The sequence below is a fragment of the Eubalaena glacialis genome, chromosome 2, assembly GCF_028564815.1.
Source record: "Eubalaena glacialis isolate mEubGla1 chromosome 2, mEubGla1.1.hap2.+ XY, whole genome shotgun sequence".
Classification (NCBI taxonomy): domain Eukaryota; kingdom Metazoa; phylum Chordata; class Mammalia; order Artiodactyla; family Balaenidae; genus Eubalaena; species Eubalaena glacialis.
The window spans coordinates 37,066,493-37,084,411 of NC_083717.1; the positions used below are offsets into that span (position 1 = coordinate 37,066,493).

A 17,919-nucleotide genomic window follows, 5' to 3' on the forward strand; every position below is an offset into this window, starting at 1 on the left:
TTGGAGGTAAAATTAATAAACAGTGAAATGCACCAATCCTGTGTGTATCATTAGATGCATTCTGACAAATGCACATACCTAACTCCCAACAAAATGTAGTACATTGCCATTCCCTCAGGAAGTTCCCTCATCTCCTTCACAGTCGGCTCCCACTACTACCCCCCTGGAGGCAACCACCTGATTTCACTGTATATTAGCTTTGCCTCTTCTAGAACTTCAAGTCAATGGAATCGTGTATATATATATATATATATATATATATATATATGTTACGTGAGGTTTATTTCGCTCAGTGTAATTGAGATTCATCCATGTTGGTGTATGTATCAATATTCTTTTTTATTGCTGAGTAATATTCTAGTATATGTATGTATACACCACACTTTATTCTTCTGTTAATGGTCACTTGGATTCTTTTCAGGTTTTGGTGATTATGCATAAAGTTGCTATCACCATTCATGTACAGGTCTTTTTGTAGACATACACTTGCATTCCTCTTAGTTGAATACCTAGGAGTAGAATTTCTGGGTCATAGGATAGTATATGTGTAATTGTATAAGAAATTGGCAGAGCTTTTTCAAAAGTGATTGTACCATCATAAAATAATATATGGAAGTTCTGATCGGCAACACCAAATGTTGGCAAACTGTGGAGCAGTCTTTTTAATTTTAGCCATCTGGTGGGTATGTAGTAGTATCTCATTGTGGTTTAATTTGCATTTCTTTGATGACTAATGATATTGAGCATTTTTTCTAGTGCTTATTGTCCAGTTCTGTATTTTTGTGTGAAATGCCTTTTGAAGATTTGTCTGCCCTTTTAAAAATTGTTTTTTTCTTTTACTTTTGAGTTGTTAATATTTCTTATATACTCCAGATGCTAGCCATTTGTCAGGTATGGTTGCAGATATTTTCTACCATTTTGTAGCTAGCTTAATTGTTTTCTTAATGGTGTCTTGATGAGCAGATGTTTTTAATTTTGATAAGTCCAGCGTATCAAAACTTTCTCTAATGATTGTTGCTTTCTGTGTCCTCTGTAAGAAACATTGCTATGCATCCCCCCCGCCCCAGGTCAGAAAGATAGTCTGTATTTTCTTAGAGAAGCTTTAAAAAGTTAAAACTTTTACTTTTAGGTCTCTCTGATTAATAGTAAATTAATGTTTGTAAATGGTGTGAGGTAGGGGGTCAAGGTTCATTTTCTCCCCCCATATGGGTATTTGGCTGTTCCAGCACCATTTGTTAAAAAAGTCCTTCCCACTGAATTGCTTGAAGGCATGTATATTACTGGGGTTGCATTGAGTATGTGGATCAATTTGGTGGGAAATGACTTTTTAATAATATTGAATTTTCCAGTATGTAAACATGGTATATGCCATTTTAAAATCTAAACATTGTTAATATTTATTTTCAGAAACATTATAGAAATTGCTTTGACATAAATTACAGAATTCATTTGAAGATCATTAATGTGGTTGAGACTAAAATGAGCCAATGATCATATTTTTATGGTGGGAAGTACAAAGTAAACCTAATGTTCTCTCATACCTTAATCTGTAATGTGGTTTAAAGTATAGCTGAAATTATAAGGAAGCTTTCTTTGAACATCCTAGGCATCATGCATTCCCTCTCTTCTGAACTACTGTTATTAACACACAGATTAACAGTACATTGTTCTCTTAGAGTGAACTTCCAGGGAGTTGTGATTGACTCAAGTTCAGCCTTTAAAGTCTGATGAATAGTGTGAGAGAAAGTTAGTAAGCCTGGAGATTGGCCTTGATCTGAGAGGCAGCAGAGAACCGTTGAAGGCACTTGTTTAGGAGAATGAACACCATGAAGAGGGGGTGTTGTGTAAGAATGGGATGAATTACCTGGAAGAGAGAGTCTGGGGTAGGAAAACCATTTTAAACTCTTAATGCTCAAAGTGTGCTCAGCAAACCAGTAGTGTAAGATATCACTTGGGAGTAGGTTAAGAATGCAGATTCTGGGACCTGACCCACACCGAGTCAGAGTCAGTGTTAGTGTTGTAAAGATTCCCAAGTCATTCCTATGCCCATGAAAGTCTGAGAAGTACTGCTTTAGGGAAACGTTCAGTCCCCCTGGTGTGAGTGGTTAAGGGCCCCAGTGCACACAACAGTTGACATGATCGTGGCAGATGTCTGACTTCTTGCATGTTGGCTCTTTCTCTTTAGATTGTCAAAATGGATTTTTAGAATCATTTCTGTTTTCTTGAGTTGGCGGTGTGGGGGCAGGGGAATAGTCTTTCAAACAGTCTTTTTAGGAATACATTCTTAGAAATGCTACTTTATGGGCTTTTTAAAACTTCAGGAACCATAAATCATTGATTTAAGTAGCCTCAACAGACTGTAAGGTCAGTTATTTAAAAGAAATTTAATGGGGACAAGTGATTCAATGTCCTTTCTCTGCTATTCCCAGGGACTGGAGTTTGGGGATGAAGTTGAGATTTTGTAAAAGATTTCAAGTGTGGTTGCTGTACGAATTGTAATAGTGCGCTTGTTGAAAGTCTAAAGAGAAAGAAAGGAGAAGACAGCTTTCGTTGTACTGTTTGTGCAATAACTAAAGGACAATAAATCCACTAGCAGCCTGCTACCCTCACACATAAGCTGTTTGTAATTTTCTGTATTCCTTTACCAACATCATCTGTCAACATACAAAATTTTCACATAGTTACATAATCATGATATAGATGCAACTTTGTAGTCTGCTTTATGTCATTTAACATATTACCCTGCTCCCCAACTCCTCCTCTTCCCTCCTTATCCAGCTGTTGTTCTGCCGTCTTCTTCCTTCTCTTTCCTTTCATCCCTTACCTTCCTGGCTGGCCTCCCTACCTTGGATCTCTGGTTCATCTTGGGCCCTCTACCACATTATTTCTTGTTTAAGAGTGTACAGAGATTTTTCACTGCATGCCTGAGCATCAGTTTGATATTCCAGCCTCTGTTCTTCCTGGCTTGGCTAGCCCAAACACGCGTTGCTTATTACCTTCTCCCCTATTACCTCCTCCGAACCAGGTCTCTTTCTGCCGAGGATCAGCTCGTGATGCATCTGCTATGTGAAGCCATCTCCGGTTTCCCAGGGGCCTCAACGGACTTCTTGTAGTCACCATCTACCTTTATACAATGGAACCTGACTTAATGGTTTCATAAATGGGGGCCTGAAGTCACTACTCTTTTCTTGTTTCACTTCCCTACTTGGCAGATGCTCAAGAATGATAGCTGCAGAGGACCCTGAGCAGCTTCATGCTAAAGTTTTGTTGGCAGAGGAGTCATCAGAGGACAGACAGGTTCTTATGCTGAGGATGGAAATGATTAGAGTTGAGGCTATACTTCTCTGAGCCCTAGAGCCAGAGCCCCTGGGTCACCTCTGTATTTTGAGTCTGCCAGGGGTTACTGTATTTTAGACTCTGGCAAACTTTGGACTTTGGGTCAGTTTACTTATTTCCATGAGTTGCCCAGTTGCTAAGAAGTTTGGGAGATTAACTATAAAGAAGATAACTGATATTTTCAAAGGGAGGTGATTTTAAATTTTTGAACCAAATTAAGAAACTTAAATCGGAAATGTTGTGTAGGTATTGATATAGAAACTCGCAGGGTTAGGGTTAGGGTTGATGTAGAAAGCATTTAAGCTGAGACATTATTCAAATAGATAACCTGAGAAGGAGAAGTCTCACTTCATCATGTGCTTGTTCCCAGTTTTTAGTATCTTCAGAGTGTCTAGTTTGTGCTTGGCTAAAGGTTATAAAGAATATCCTCCAATAAAAAGGGTCAAGTTCCTGTCCAGCATCAGATGTGAGTTTGAGAAGCAAAGATGGGCTTTACTCAGTAAAATCAGCCTTTGTGTTTCAGACCTTTCAACTTACTGAATGTTAGCCTGTGTTGACAGTTAACTTCTCAGACTTTCTGTCAATATAGATTGAAGAGGTAGAACAGAATGGGCAAGTTTGGAGAGCTGGGATCAGGAAGCCATTAGAAAAGAGGCTTTTTTGGGTAAAATGTTTTTGAACACAAATGGCCACAGATAAGAGTGATCATGCCTACCAGTTCACCTAGGACTGTCTCTGTTCAAGCTTGCTGTCCTGGTATGATTATTAATATTTGCCCCCTTTCTCTCTCAAGAGTGCCTTCGTTTGGATGATAAATTATATGGTCACCTACTAAAAGCAACATACTGATAAAATACTTTGTGCCAGGCACTGTACCAAATGCTTTATGTAATCCTCGCAAAACACCTGAAAGGTAGCTGCTGTTGCCACTTTACAGATGAAATGATCCTCAGAAAGGTTTAGTAACTTGACCGAGATCACACGGTGGTAGACCTGGTGAGTAAAAGCAAGCTCTATCAGACTTTTAAAGCTACTTAATTTTTCCCAGCCTGCCACGCTAAGGGTTTAACAGGGTCTTCTATTAATTTGAGGAACTAGTGAAAGAATCTTACAGTGGTAGTGCAAGCCTTTACCTGAAAGAAACAGCGGAATGGAGAATGTCTGGATAAAGATAAACGTGATGTCTTAGTGGGAATGCTGGGATTAAAGGGAGAGTTACACTGTATTTAGATCTCCAGGCTCCTAGATGCTTGTAGCCATTTGTTTCTAAACGGACTTAAACTGATGTGCTGCTCAGGCCTGGGGTCTTTCTGCTTGGGTTTGGAAGTTCATGGTAGTTGTATAGATCAGTGCTACTCAAACTTTTATGTGCATTAATATCAACTGGGAGTCTTGTTAAAATGTAGATCAATTCCATAGGTGTCAAGTGGAGTCTGAGATTCTGTATTTATAACAAGCTCCTAGTGATGCTGATATTGCTGGTCTGCCACACTATAGTTTGGGTAGCAAGAGTATAGTTGATGATTAGATTCTCTCTGCCTGGGGCATGAGGGTACCCATATCCACAAACGCCCTGATTTTAGATGGGGAGGGGAGGAATGATTGCTTCTAGTTGTAGGTGTGCTCACATGTGATGGAAGGGACTACATAGATAGTTGGTGTTGGTGGGGAATGGGTACTTAAATATGGATTTTTTAAAGGAAGCATTGTGTTTTTATAATTAATACATATGGATTATTTTTAAAGTATATCCTTAGCTTAGGGGAAGGGTGGACAGAGAAGCAGGAGGGAGTGGTCTGGGGTGGGGGCAACACCAGCATGGGTGAGTTCTTGCTCAGCCTGTGCAGTGGTGAAGAAGGCTTTGATAGACACAGACAGGGAGCAAGCAGAGTATCTACAGCCAGACAGGAATAATGTGGATGGATGACACAGCAGCAAAGCTCTTAAAAAAAAAAAAAAAAACCAACAAAAAAAACCAAGGGGAGGAGTCCCTCCCACAGACTGGCCATTTTCCCCCTCTAGGCTATGCCTGAGTGCCTGTGGACAGAAGGGTATACTCAGGAGGCTCTGGCCAGCTGTTCCTGTGGATAACAGCATTATCCTCCACTCTGCCCACTTCGTAACCCTGTCCTGGGCGGTCCCAGGTGGGCATGCTTCCCGTCTCTGGTTACTTTTTCTTGTAACATGGGAGAACAAGCAGGGTGGAGTGCTGCCTACCTGGTCTAGGTGCGAGCAGCTTGCTTGCTGAAGCTGGGACCTTCGCTTTACCCTCCTTTCTGAGGAAGAAGCCTTGTGACTGGAGGTCATGTTGGAAAAGGACTGATGCAGGAGAGTATGTTGGCAGACAGGAAATGGCAGTTTCCAGAAGCTCTGGGCAGAGCTGGACTTGGTGCTGGAGCTGTGAGTGGTCACCGAAATAGGGCTTTGGTCCTGGGCAGCACCCTTGAGAGGGGGCCTGGGCAGCCAGAGGCAGTGATCCTTACAGCTGGCCAGTGTATCCTGAGTGCTCCTGGAAAAGCAAGAGAAACAGTGTTGACAGAGCCAGGTGATGTGAGCTCCTGCACATGGGGTTTCTGATAAGGCATAATCCTGCTTCTGAGACTGTTTCTCTTACTTTGGTCTGTCAGACACTGTTTTGGGAGTGTCTCCTCAGTCTGTACCTGCACTTGCAGGAGGGAGGAGCTGGTCCTGCTGTATCTGCTCGTGACTGATGCCTATCCTTTTGGGGTCAGGGAACTTGGGAACAGGGAGTATCCTAGTCAGGACAGATCTGACTCTGGCATGTGGGTTGCCCAGTGACTCCCCCTCCCCCTGCCCAAGCTGACCCCCTTTCTCTGATCAGCTGCTCCTGACAGGCCTGGAGCACCAAGTGTTGTTCCCCAGGGTCCGAGTGTACAGTGTTTTTCTGAAGGTTGTCCCATCCTTAGTGGTAAACACTGCTGTGTCAGGGTACTGCTCAGGGGCCACTTGGAGCACATAGATTTTTGCTAGCAGAATTGTGAAGCTTTGCATCGGGCTGCAAAACCAGGGCTTGAGCAAGCAGCTGGAGAGAGTCCAGGACTAGAGTGTTTTTGGGTTTGGGGGGTGGAGAGCAGAGGGAGGGAAAGGGAGGGGCAGGAGGGCAGAGCTACACAAGCAGGCAGTCTGCTGCTTTGGCTTTGCTGTCGGCAGAGAGGACTTCAGTCGTGCCTGAGGGCCGCTTGGCCACTATTGCTGGAGACCGGAGGGCGCTGCCTCGCAACCCTGACTTACCGGCACTGCACCCGGACTGTTCCAAGTAGCTGTTGTGCTGTCTTTTCCCTGGGAGGCAAGTCTCCTCCCTGTCGTCCCCTCCTGCTCCTCCCCCGTTCTGTGAGGGATGATGCCGCTCTCTATTGCACAGCTCAGCCGGCTGATGTCACTGGCAGCGGGAAGCATCAGCAGCCTGATCACATGCTGGCCCAGTCTGTAATGCAGACGGGATAGGGGTGTGTATGTGGGGAGGGGGGCTGTATGGCAACTGCTCTTGCTCTAATACCCCCAAAAGTGCAGAGGCAGCGGCTGCAGCATCCAGCCAGCTTGGATGTCTGGTCCTTGAGCCTAAGGAAACTATTATTAATATTATTTATTGTTGATAATACTGGGGAAAACAGCCCTTAACTCTGGGGTTCTGCTGTCCTCCTGTCCAAAGCAGACTTCCAGGACTCTGAAGAAACAGTTACAAGCAGGATGCTTTTCCCCACCTCTGCGCAAGATTCTTCCCGTGGCCTCCCAGATGCAAATGACTTGTGCCTTGGCCTGCAGTCCCTCAGTCTCACAGGCTGGGACCGACCCTGGAGCACCCAGGACTCAGATTCTTCAGCCCAGAGCAGCACACACTCAGGTGAGTGCCAGAAAATGAGTTGGCTTGGGGGGGGGGGCGGGGGTATATGGGGTAGTGAGTGAAGATATCCACAGCAACAGTTGTTCTGTTCACCTTTGCATCTCCCCCCCTCCCCATACAACATGGAGCTGTTTTGCAAAAGATGGAAATGCTGGCTGTGAGTGTGGCAGGACAGATGGTTGCTCGTAAAGGCAGGCATGGCTTTTCCACTTACCCTGATAAATTCCCTGGAGTTGTTAGTCTGTACCTGAGGTGGCCCTGAGAAGGGTCCACAAGGTGACAGTCTTATGCAGAAAAGCTCCAGCTAACCCCCTAGTGCCCAGGCCTGTCTTGGAGATGATGAAGCAAAACACTTTTAGGCGGGGGAGGGGACTTAAGGGGCTGATTACTGGATGTCCAGATTCTGTTTCTCAGTGGCTTTTAAAACTAGGGAGCTATGTGTGAAGGATGGGTGGTCCCTGAATCATGGCAAGGGAAGAATTTTAACCACAAGTGAGGCTGGGTAATACTGGGATATTGGAATTGGCTTAACATAAGGTTAAGAGCATTGATCCTGGAAAGGGGTAAGCAGGGTAAGTGGGGTGGAGTAACTCTCAGCTGCGGAGGCTTTTTTTTCTTTCTTTGTGTTAAGGGTGACCAAGTGGATGTAGGAAGAACCACTCCCCTTTAGGATCCCTTGTCATCTTGGAAGGATTCGATGGGGACAAGTTGAAGGGGCTTCTTGGCAACCCCTTGAACTGCTTCTGCTCAGACCTTCCCATTGCCCGTTTATTTCCCTCTTGTGGTTCAAGGGGGAGGGTTGGCCAGACGCAAGTCTTGGAGTATTCAGGAAGAAATGTGAACTTAAGAAATACTGTAACTATACATAAAAATTTATGTATTTCGCTTTATGTAAATTACACCTTAATAAAAAGAATATTGGCAGCAGGTACTTTAAAAAGATGGAAAGCGGGGGTGGGGGCGGCCATTTGCTGTTGGTGCTGACAGTGGGGTTCACAGAGCCTGCCATCCTTCTTTGCCTCCCCTCTCCAGAAGCTGGCAGTCATGGCAGCAAGGTACTGTCTTGTTGGTTTCTCTGGCCTCCACCCTGTTTGGCGCAGGTCTTTTTTTAGAATGCTTTGCAGAGCCTGGGACTGTTGTGTCTGTTGGCATTTTAATGCCCAGTTTTTTGGTAAATCCCACTTGATTGGGGGTAGAGGGTGGATTTTTTTTATTTGGCTGCAGGTGGGGAAGAGCTTCACCTTAAGTAACTACCTCTGAGTTGAGGTAGAATTTCTTGAAGTACCAGCCTTTAGCTGACTCAGGTTTTTCCCTGGGCTTGGAAGTGTGGTGTCACTGTTTGGTATCCTGTGTCGGGAGATCTTGGCTTGGAGGCAGTGGTAGTTTATTTTATGTGGTATTCTGAAGCCAGCCGGGGGGCCTGTGAAACTGACCTTGTCCCCACCCTCACTGCTGTATCTGAGCAAAAGACAAGGGAGCCCACCCAGGAGGCGGGCACCTGTCTGTGGTGATCAGTGTTTGACCAAGACACTGTCTCTCACTGGTATTACGTTGGGTGTGGCCCTTCTTTGGCTCTGGTTTCTCTTAGCTACAGGGGTCCTTCTGAAATGTATTACAACAAATAGAAATGCAGGAGGGGCCAACTTGGGGCTTGGAGAGGTTGTCCTGAAAGTCATTCTGAAATTAGGCTGTTAAAAAAAAAAAAAATAGCTTGGGCCCAGCCATAATTTCCTCAGCTTCCCCACCACCTGAAAGGCCTGTTAGTAGTTATTTGTCTCTGAAGTGGGGATGGATTTACTTCTCCATGTTCTGTCTCAAGCACTTAGGTAATAAATACTACATGATTTTTTTGGATCAGGGAGGGCCTGTAGTCTGTGGCCCTGGCATTCATGGGAACCCAGAGAGTTGCCCCAGAGGTATGACTTAGCCATGGGCAGGGTTAGTGTGTGTATGTCTTCCTTTCCGAGGGTTGAGGGCGCACCCATCTCTGATCCCCATGTTATCCTTGGGCTTGGGAGCTGTGGTGATGGCCATCTCTTTCCTTTCTCTGAGCTCTGGGCCTTCTTGGAAAGCCCACATGAGGGTGCCGCCTCCTGGAGTAGGACGCAGCCCTCCCACCAGCCAGCTGCGCCCTTGCCAGCAATGCAGGAACATGCAGCCCACATTCCAGTGCCTACACTGCCTCCCCATCTGAAGACCAACTAGCTCAGTTTCTTCAGGGAGGGAGGAGGTATTTCAACAGCTCTGGACAGTCTGGGAGTCATCATTGCAGACAGCCTGGTAGCTTGCTGTCTCTGCGTGGAGCACATGGTGCAAGCTTCTTCCTTGGCCCTGCTGGGGGATATATTGCCCCATGTGGCTATGGGTTTACATCTGACCATTTTCCACAACTCTTAAGTTTTCAGCAATGTGTAGGGGGCAAGGTTGGAGATAGCAGGTCTCTTGCCTGAAAAATCTTGGCTAAATTCATTCAACAAATACTGGCTGTGTGCCAGGCACTGTGTTAGGCACTGAAGGTACATCAACGAATAAAATTGTTGCCCTTAAAAATCCCCTTAACTATCAAGGGGAAATAGATGAGAACGTATACCAAATGCAGCATGGTAGTTGCTGTGGTTGGGGGCTTCCATTTTCTCCCCTAAGGATTTTTTTTGGCATTGGGGCAACATTTCATTGGATTCTCAGCATGAGACTGGTACATGGAGACCTGTTTCCAGGGGCTAGGGTCCTTCTGCTACATGGATTTCATTGGCCTGGGAGGCCTACAGGAAGACCCTGGGGTGTAATCTGTTTTTGAGAGTTGTGCCTGTAACGCCAGCATTGGTTTGGGTGTGGTACTCTGTGAGGTCCCTCCCTTCTAGACTCTGCCTACCCCTAAGGCCTCATCTCACGCTGGGAAGGAAGCCTTCCTTCCCATCAGGGCAAGATGAATGTTAGAAGTGACCCCAGTGACATGTGTCTGGGGCTACCTTTGTCCTACTTGCAGTGTCCTAAGTCCTGTAATGGAACAGGAGGGCTATGAAAGCTATCCTCAATGTCCTGGGATGGGGGAGAGAGTGACTAATCACCATTTATTGACTACTTCCTATGTGAAGTATATCACATGATTTAATGCTTTCACAGTCCTGTGAAATGGGTACTATTATTGTTCCTATCTGAAAGATGAGGAAATAATGCTCACAGAGCTCGTGAAGTGCCAAAAGTGAAACAACGACCAGAATTCGAGCCTGGGTTTCTTTGATTCCAAGCCTCTTATGCTTCCTATCACACCTGTGTTCCTGTGGGCAGAACCCTAACATGTTGAGCAAGAACACTTCCGGTAAAGTATCTCTGTATATACAACTCCAGGGCTGTTCAGCCATGATGTTTTCCTTTGCCGAGGTCACTCAAGGCTAGGGCATGAGACGGTTCTGACTCCCTCTTCACCCTGAGTCTCAGCTCATCAGCTGTGCCCCCCGATGCATTTGTATTCCTGCCTTCCCCTGGTGACTCTTTTGCATGCAGCATTACTCAGCAGGAAGTGGGGTGACTGAGAACCTACTTTAGGGGACCTGGAAACAAGGACTCCTAATGAAGGCCTTGTGCAGAAGCCCAGTGGGCAGACCAGACGCTCAGTCTAAGGATGCCAGAGGACATGTCCTGTTTTCCGACTCTCCTTAGAAGTCCCTTGGAGATTAACCTGTTCACCCTCTTTGGTTTCTGCCCTGACCGCTAACCAGTGCAGAGTATGTTCCCTGTGCTGTGTCACTTATAGGCTCCCCATTGGTCTGCAGGCTGAATCAGCCTGGGATGAGAGGGACGTCTTCAGCATTTTGCTTCTGCTGCTGCTCTACTTCCAAATAACCTTTCTGAGGCAACGTTCAGAGTAGGGTTGGGTTCCTCCTCTGTGGAACATGGACTTCTGGGCCCAAGCAAGTTCTCCTGCAAATCTACCTCAGCTGTCCAAGTCTTCACTGCTTATATTCCCAGTATGTAGCACAGAGTCTGGCTCCTGTCTTTTTAGTAAGTATTTACTGAGTGAATGATGAGTGCTGAGTTAATTCCGGGTAAGTTTGAACTACAGAGTTCAGACAAAGTCTCTTTCTATTCTGCTTCCTACTTGTGTTGATCATCTGGACGGACAGATTGTTCAGTGATCAGTATCTCTGAGCCCTCATATCTTTTAGGGCATGATGATGCATTTACAGAAAGTTTTTTTCATACACTGGAGCATGAATTCTGTCATGGAGTCAGGTAGTCTCCTGAGGGAGAATAGCTTTTAGTGCAGAGAGGAGGGAGGGGCTGAGAAGCAGTGTGACAACGTGGTACCTCCTAGGTGAGAAAGAAGTTGAGGTGGTTGGGTCCAGGGACCGAGTATTGCTGACCTTACATGGGACTTGAGCATGTCATTTCTTCAGGTTAATGAAACTTGTCCAGTGATCAAGATCGGGGAGAAAGGCTATGTCGGGTACCACCTTGGACCTGTGGGATCCAGAGTTGGTGGAGGGAGTTCAGACTCGCAGGATCACCGCCTGAGTTGGGGTGTGTTGTAGAGTTGCAGGGTTGGGGTCATAGGCAGAGAGCGTTCTGTTATACCTGCAATGAGTGCTCCTGTTATGCCTTTAGGTAGATTTTGAGCAGGCAACCCAGGACCAAGGGTTGGGATAGGGAAGAAGGGTTCCAGGTGCAGCCTTGTGTCTCAGGCTGGAAATAATGGCTCCTGGTCTGGGTTTTTCCCATGATTACTCCTGTTAGACAGACTATGATGTCTCGGGCCTGGGTTCTCCCTGAGCTGAGCTCAAGCTCAGTGTCTTGCAGTGCAGGCATCCGGTGCCTGGCTCCTGCTGCCGTTGCTGCTGCCGCCATCACTCTTGGGTGCCTTTGTACTCTTGGGGAAGGCTTCAGAAAATTCCAACAGTGACTCAGCTGTAAAACCCACAGGAGCTGGCACAGAAGGGTGAAAGTGGAGAAAGTTAACAATCAGTCTAAAAATATTACTGCTGATTTGGTCTCTTGTACCCTCTGAGGTAGCATTAATGAGCTGGAACCCTCTGCCAGGTCCTCTTCTCCCCGTGACTTCCGTTAGAACTGTCTGTAGCTGATGCGGATTCCTGCTGGCATGTGAGTGGGGATGGGTGCCTGTGCTCCAGGGGGAGCATACTGTTTTTCTGTTTTTCTTAGTCACTTTTGGAAGATAAGGATTTGCCGTACACTTGGCCACCAGGGCTGGAGGCACCTGGTAAACCTCAGACTTCCTTTGATCCTTGAGTTGTAGAGGTCAAGATAGGAGCAGAGCAAAGAGGTCAGGGCCTTGGCCACCATTGAAAGGGACTATGAGACTTCTCTCCCACACTCTCCCCCCGCTTAGTCCATCTAGGTTAATACTTGACATCTGACTTTGATGAAATTCTGTGCCGTATGATGGGGAGTGTAGTTTGAGATCGTTCACTGGCCTACAGCATAAGGAACCTGTCACTTCCACTGGATTTTAGGTTATATGGCTTGAAGAGAGTGTCTTCCCAGGAGGTATACTTTATACTTCAAGTTAGGAAGAAGTGATTGCTCCTTCCCTCCTGATTCCCAGCTGGTGGGAATCAATGCTCCTTACTCAGCAACCTTATATAGGGGAATATAGTCTCATGGGCTGAGCTGGGAGCAAGACAGGCTCTGTCTCTTGAATCGAGGCCCCACCTTCCCTAGAAGCCCACTGTCTCTGCTGCTTTCCTCCGTTTGATCTGTAGATACTCAAAGAACTACATAGCCAGGTCCTTTGTGAGGTTGGGCTATACAGAGGGACAGTCAGGTCACTGTAGGGCATCTGACCATGAGTGACAGTTTCCAGAACTTGGCTCCTTCTGTGGGTTGAAGAAGCTATCAAACCACCTAGAAAATCCTTGGCTTCTTGATATAGGTTTTCTTGTCTTCCCTGTATCTTCTAGTCAAACTCCTGTATTCTTGGCCTCTTCCAATTTAATATTTGCAGGAAACTGATGTGGAGGTGCTGATGTGACCCAGGTGTGTTAATTCTGGTACACTCTGATGTTTCATGTTTGTCTGACGGCACTGCCCCTTTCCTGTTTTCCTGTGTGGTTGGAATAGTGTTCAGTGGATACTCTTCCCTGCTCCTTGTATTTGAATGTAGAAGTATGTTTCAGTGGTTGTGAGGATCCCAGGGAGAGTGACTCTCTTCAGCCTGTATCTATATATGTTTAGTTCTCTTTCAAGAAAGTATTTGAAACTAGTGGAAGGAATATTGTCACAAATTGATATGGCAAGTAACAGTACTTCTTTCAACCTCTGTTTTGGTGATGGGCTGGGTCGGGATGAACTGAGGTTTTTTTCCCTCTAATTCTGAATTGCATCTCAGTCAGCACTGTGTCCTTAAATTGAATAACCTTGATAGAAGGGGAGTAGCCTCAGTGAGCATACTGGCTCCTAGGGATATGATACTCGCTTTCTTTCAGTACTATTCGTATTCAGCAAGCATTGATCACCTGCTTTCTGCCAGGTGTTGAGCTAATTACTGCTGGAGTGGGGTGGTAAGGATGGCCCTTGGTGTGCTTGGTTGAGAAGGCAGAACTTTGTACCCATGTGTGTCTGCAAATATCTATGCAAGTCTTTCTGATGCTTTAAAAAGCTTGTTTAAAAGAAGATGATTTCTCTTATAGGCAGAGACTCCAAAGGTACTCAGTTACTGTTTTTTCCCCTGAGATTCTAGTCCCCATTAGTTGTGCTTGATTTCTGTTTTCTGGTCAGATCAGTTGCCTTGAAAAAGGTGAAGAAAGTCAAATGGGCATTGACTGGTTTTCCTTCGGTCATAAAAAAATTTTTTTGTTTGGAAATTTCAAATTTACAGAAGTCACAAATACAAAATAAAAATTATACAAAGGTTACTTGTATTTCCTTTATGCAGATTCTCCTGTTGTTGACATTTACCTCATTTGGTTTATCATTTGCAATTCTCTCTCTATATGTATATCTCTCTATAATTTCTTTCTGTACCATAAAGAATAGAGATGTTCTGATGTACATTCATGTACAGCAAAAGCTATGAACTTCAGTCAACTTAAAATTGATATAATACTCTCATTAAACTGTTGTTCATATTCCAGTTTTCTCTGGTGACCCAATAGTGTCCTTAATAGCATTTTTCTCTCCTTTGTCTCTTAGCAGTTGTCTCCCTCAAGCAGTAGGCCCATGCTCTCTTTGTATTTGCTTGATATGAGCTTACAGAGTTCTTGTCTTGAACGTTTTTCACAGTGTTCAGCTTCTTTCTGGCCGTCACTTTCCCTGAAACTGTTATCACAGTCCATGCCAATTTTTTTAATATTCTTTATTTGTTCCTGGTTAGGTCTCTTTCCCTCTCTCCTCTCCTCCAGCACCCCCTCCCCACCCCGGCGGGGGTCGGGGGGGTTGGGGGGCATGTTTCAGAGATCAGACTCTTTGGGAAATGTCCTACATAGCCACCTTGGTTTCTTTTTTCCTCCTGTGTATTAGTTGCCATCGTGCTGTAAGAGCTGTATTTGAATAACCTACAGTTTTTTTAAGTCAAGGAAATAATTACATACGAAAGGTTCTGGGGTGTGGTAAGGGAACTGATTAGAAGCTTGAAGTAGCAAGCCTCAGGTTTTTCTAGATTAGTGCCTCTCAGACTTTAATGTGCACACAGATCTCCTGGGGATCTTGTTAAAATGCAGGTTCTGATTCAGTAGGTCTGGAGTGGGGCCCAAGGTACATTTTTAATGAGTTCCTGCAGCGGCAAGGTCCTAGAGAAGTTTTAAGACCTGGATGATTTAGATCCCAAGGTATTGACCTCTGGAACCCGAGAGAGCTTGTCTGTAGTTAATGGTCTTACAGGAATTTGAACAAAAGAGAGGTGTCAAGAACATAAAGACAAGAAGATGTAAAGTCCTGAGTATTTAAAAAAAAAAAAGTAACTAGGGAATGGTGTGTTACAAAGGATAAAGCACGGAACCAGAAAGAATTGGGTCCCACTCTGTCACTAATTAGCTGACAAACTCACTACAAACACTTGCCCTTTAAGCCTTGGTTTCCTTTTGTTAAGATGGGGTAATAATACCCACTTCTTAGGATGCAGGGAAGATTATTTACCTAAAGTGCTTCTGACACAGTATCTGGCATATACTAGATGTGCAGCATGTGGAAGCCGCTATTAGTGAATGGTCGGAGCTTGATTGCACCTGTTCCAGATTGTAGAACAGATGATTGACCATGAACTCTGAGCACTTAAGGAAGTGGAGTTCATTAGTGGCCATTGTGGGTTGTCATGCCATTTTCTTTTTAGACAGGCTTATTATCAGATTAGAGGAGTGTTACAGACATAATCGCTAGCTTTGACACAGGAATTTGACAAAGCCTCAAGATATCTTTGTGGTCATGTCAAAAACAAATTGTAGGTTAGTTGAGGTAGATGGATTTGTGGCTGTTAGAACAGATGTATCAACACAGTCATGAATACAGGTTGTTGTGAATGAGAAAGGTGGTCTACACTGGCACCCATGTTGCTTTTTGACTCTTTCAAATACACTTTTTTAGAATCTTGGGTAAAGACGTAGTTACTGTGGCCCATATTTATCCTCCTTGCTTCCCCCTGACACAAGTCCTTTGGGCCAGCCATCTCCTTGAGCGTTTTTCTGCATCCTGCTTAATGCTGTGTTTCCCTGACAACTCTTGGAGCTCTGCTGTGCCACCCTTCCTAGGATTAACAAACTGCCCTTTATCTTGTTTGTCTCTGGCGAACACTCCTGCCAACTTCTGCCTCCGCTGAAGGTTTTTTCCTTCAGGATGTCACTTTCTCAAGTGGAGGCTGCATGTTCTCCCAGCCTTATCTACCTCAGGGTCATTCTTTTTGTTCTTCTTACCAATTCCCTAGTCCTTACCCTTTTCTAAAGACCTCAATATGTGTTTTTTTGTTTGTTTTAACCCCAGGCCCGCTTGTCACTGTGGGTCCCTTTAAGGTCCACGTGAATGACCTATCCAGTGTTTTAGCCTCCATGCAGTCCACCTCAACCACCTGTGGTCGCACACCCTGGACCGCACCGTCCTCAGGACTTCGGTCTTCACTGTTCCCCACTTCCTGTTTCTTCTGTCTGCCCCTCCCCTCCTCTGGTAGCTGTCAGCACATGGCCGTTGCTGCTTCTCCATTTGCTTCCAGCATCTTGACTCTCTCTTGTCTTTCACCTGTAGTGCATGACCCCTTCTTCATCTCTGTTGCTGGTACCATCAACCCTGTTGTCTCATTTCCTCCTTCACACCCTCTTTGGGAAAAACCCACAGCCCTGTATGGGTGCAGTGTCCATCCAGGTTCCTGACGCTGCTGGAGAGAGTCGCCCGAGTCTGATTTAATACTCAGTCCCAGCCGGGCACTGGGTACCAGCACTGTCCTCCCCAGTGTCCCTGCTCAGCCTCCTTGGCTGTCCCCACGGCAGCTCCCCAGTATCTCCCACTTACCTTCAGGATAAAATCTAAACACCCTAATTTGGTTTTCGAAGCTCTCTATGATGTGATTGTTGCCTCATCATTCACCACCCTAACCTTGTTTCTGTAAAATGTGAAGAAAGATGAGGCCCTCTTAGGGCAATGGTACCACTTTTAAGACCAATACATGTGATATGTTAGTTTTCACAGTGGTTTTTTTTTTTTTGCCACGTCTTGCAGCACCAAGTAGGAGCCTGGAATAAATCTTCACATCTCCTGCCCTCTCAGGGCGTGAATTCCAGGGGCTTGGGCTCGGTGTTTCATTGAGGTCGGGGTTTGTCAGGAGTATTTGAGAAACTTGACAAAGTATTTCTGATGGGTGTCAGAATCCAAGCGTTGAGGGACACTTAGTTTCAGCATATGGTTAAGTGCCTGTGCTTGGGAAACTGCTTTGAAAGTCCTAGTTTTAGAAGAATGTTTCCTTAAGAAAGGAAGTCATAAACTAAGTAATAAACTCCTTGCTGAAGATGGTAAAGCTCCCCACTCCCCAGCACACATACATGTTAGACTGGCTAGATTTAAAAAACCAACCCTACTGAGTGTTGGCCAGCATGTGGAGGGACTGAAATTCATCAGTGCTGGTGGGAGGGTAAACTGGTACATCTACTTTGGAGAACAGTAGGACAGTTTCTTTAAAAATCAAGGATAAATAAACACAATAAAACAAACACATCCACACTATTCCCTGCATTTAAAAACAAAAAAGAGTTGATACACCTACCTTATTTTGAGCTGAGAGGGAAGTGGTTGGCCAACGGAGAGCAGGTTGGTCTGATCTTGCACATACCCTCCGTCATGAATACCCTGAAAGAATGCTTCCACTTTGATTTCATGCTTGGAGAGGTTTATTCCTGCCTCAGGAGGCTCACCACAGCCCCAGCCAGACATTCAGGCTGACTTTCAGGCTGACTTGGACCCTGAAAGAAAACCAGCTCTGGTGACCTGTGTCTCACTCAGGTACTAGTGAGTAATTGTGAGGTAGAGCCAGTCACAGCCACCGTTTATTGAGCACTTTCATATGTAAATGCATTATTTTGGTTTCACCTCACAGCCTTTTTGAGGGGGATGTTTTCCCCTTTCTCCAGATGAAAAAACAAAATCAGATTAATATGGCTTCTTTCTTACCTAGCTTTGGTGCCACCATAGCTCCATGGCCAAAGCCCTCTTCCACCCCCTCCTCATGGATAAAAGGGTGTTTTGCTTTGCTTTGGAGTTCTTATTTCCCCAAGGCCAAGTGTGGGAAA

At 45.2% G+C, this 17,919-nt stretch overlaps 1 protein-coding gene across 1 annotated transcript in view; it reads left to right on the top strand.

Moving 5' to 3' along the window:
* Positions 1-17,919, top strand: part of CPEB1 (cytoplasmic polyadenylation element binding protein 1) — a 95,321-nt gene that overhangs the window by 62,900 nt on the left and 14,502 nt on the right. The window contains exon 3 of the mRNA XM_061181748.1: positions 7,010-7,198. Within this exon, the coding sequence (XP_061037731.1) occupies positions 7,010-7,198 (189 nt within the window). The remainder of the gene's footprint in view (positions 1-7,009; positions 7,199-17,919) is intronic.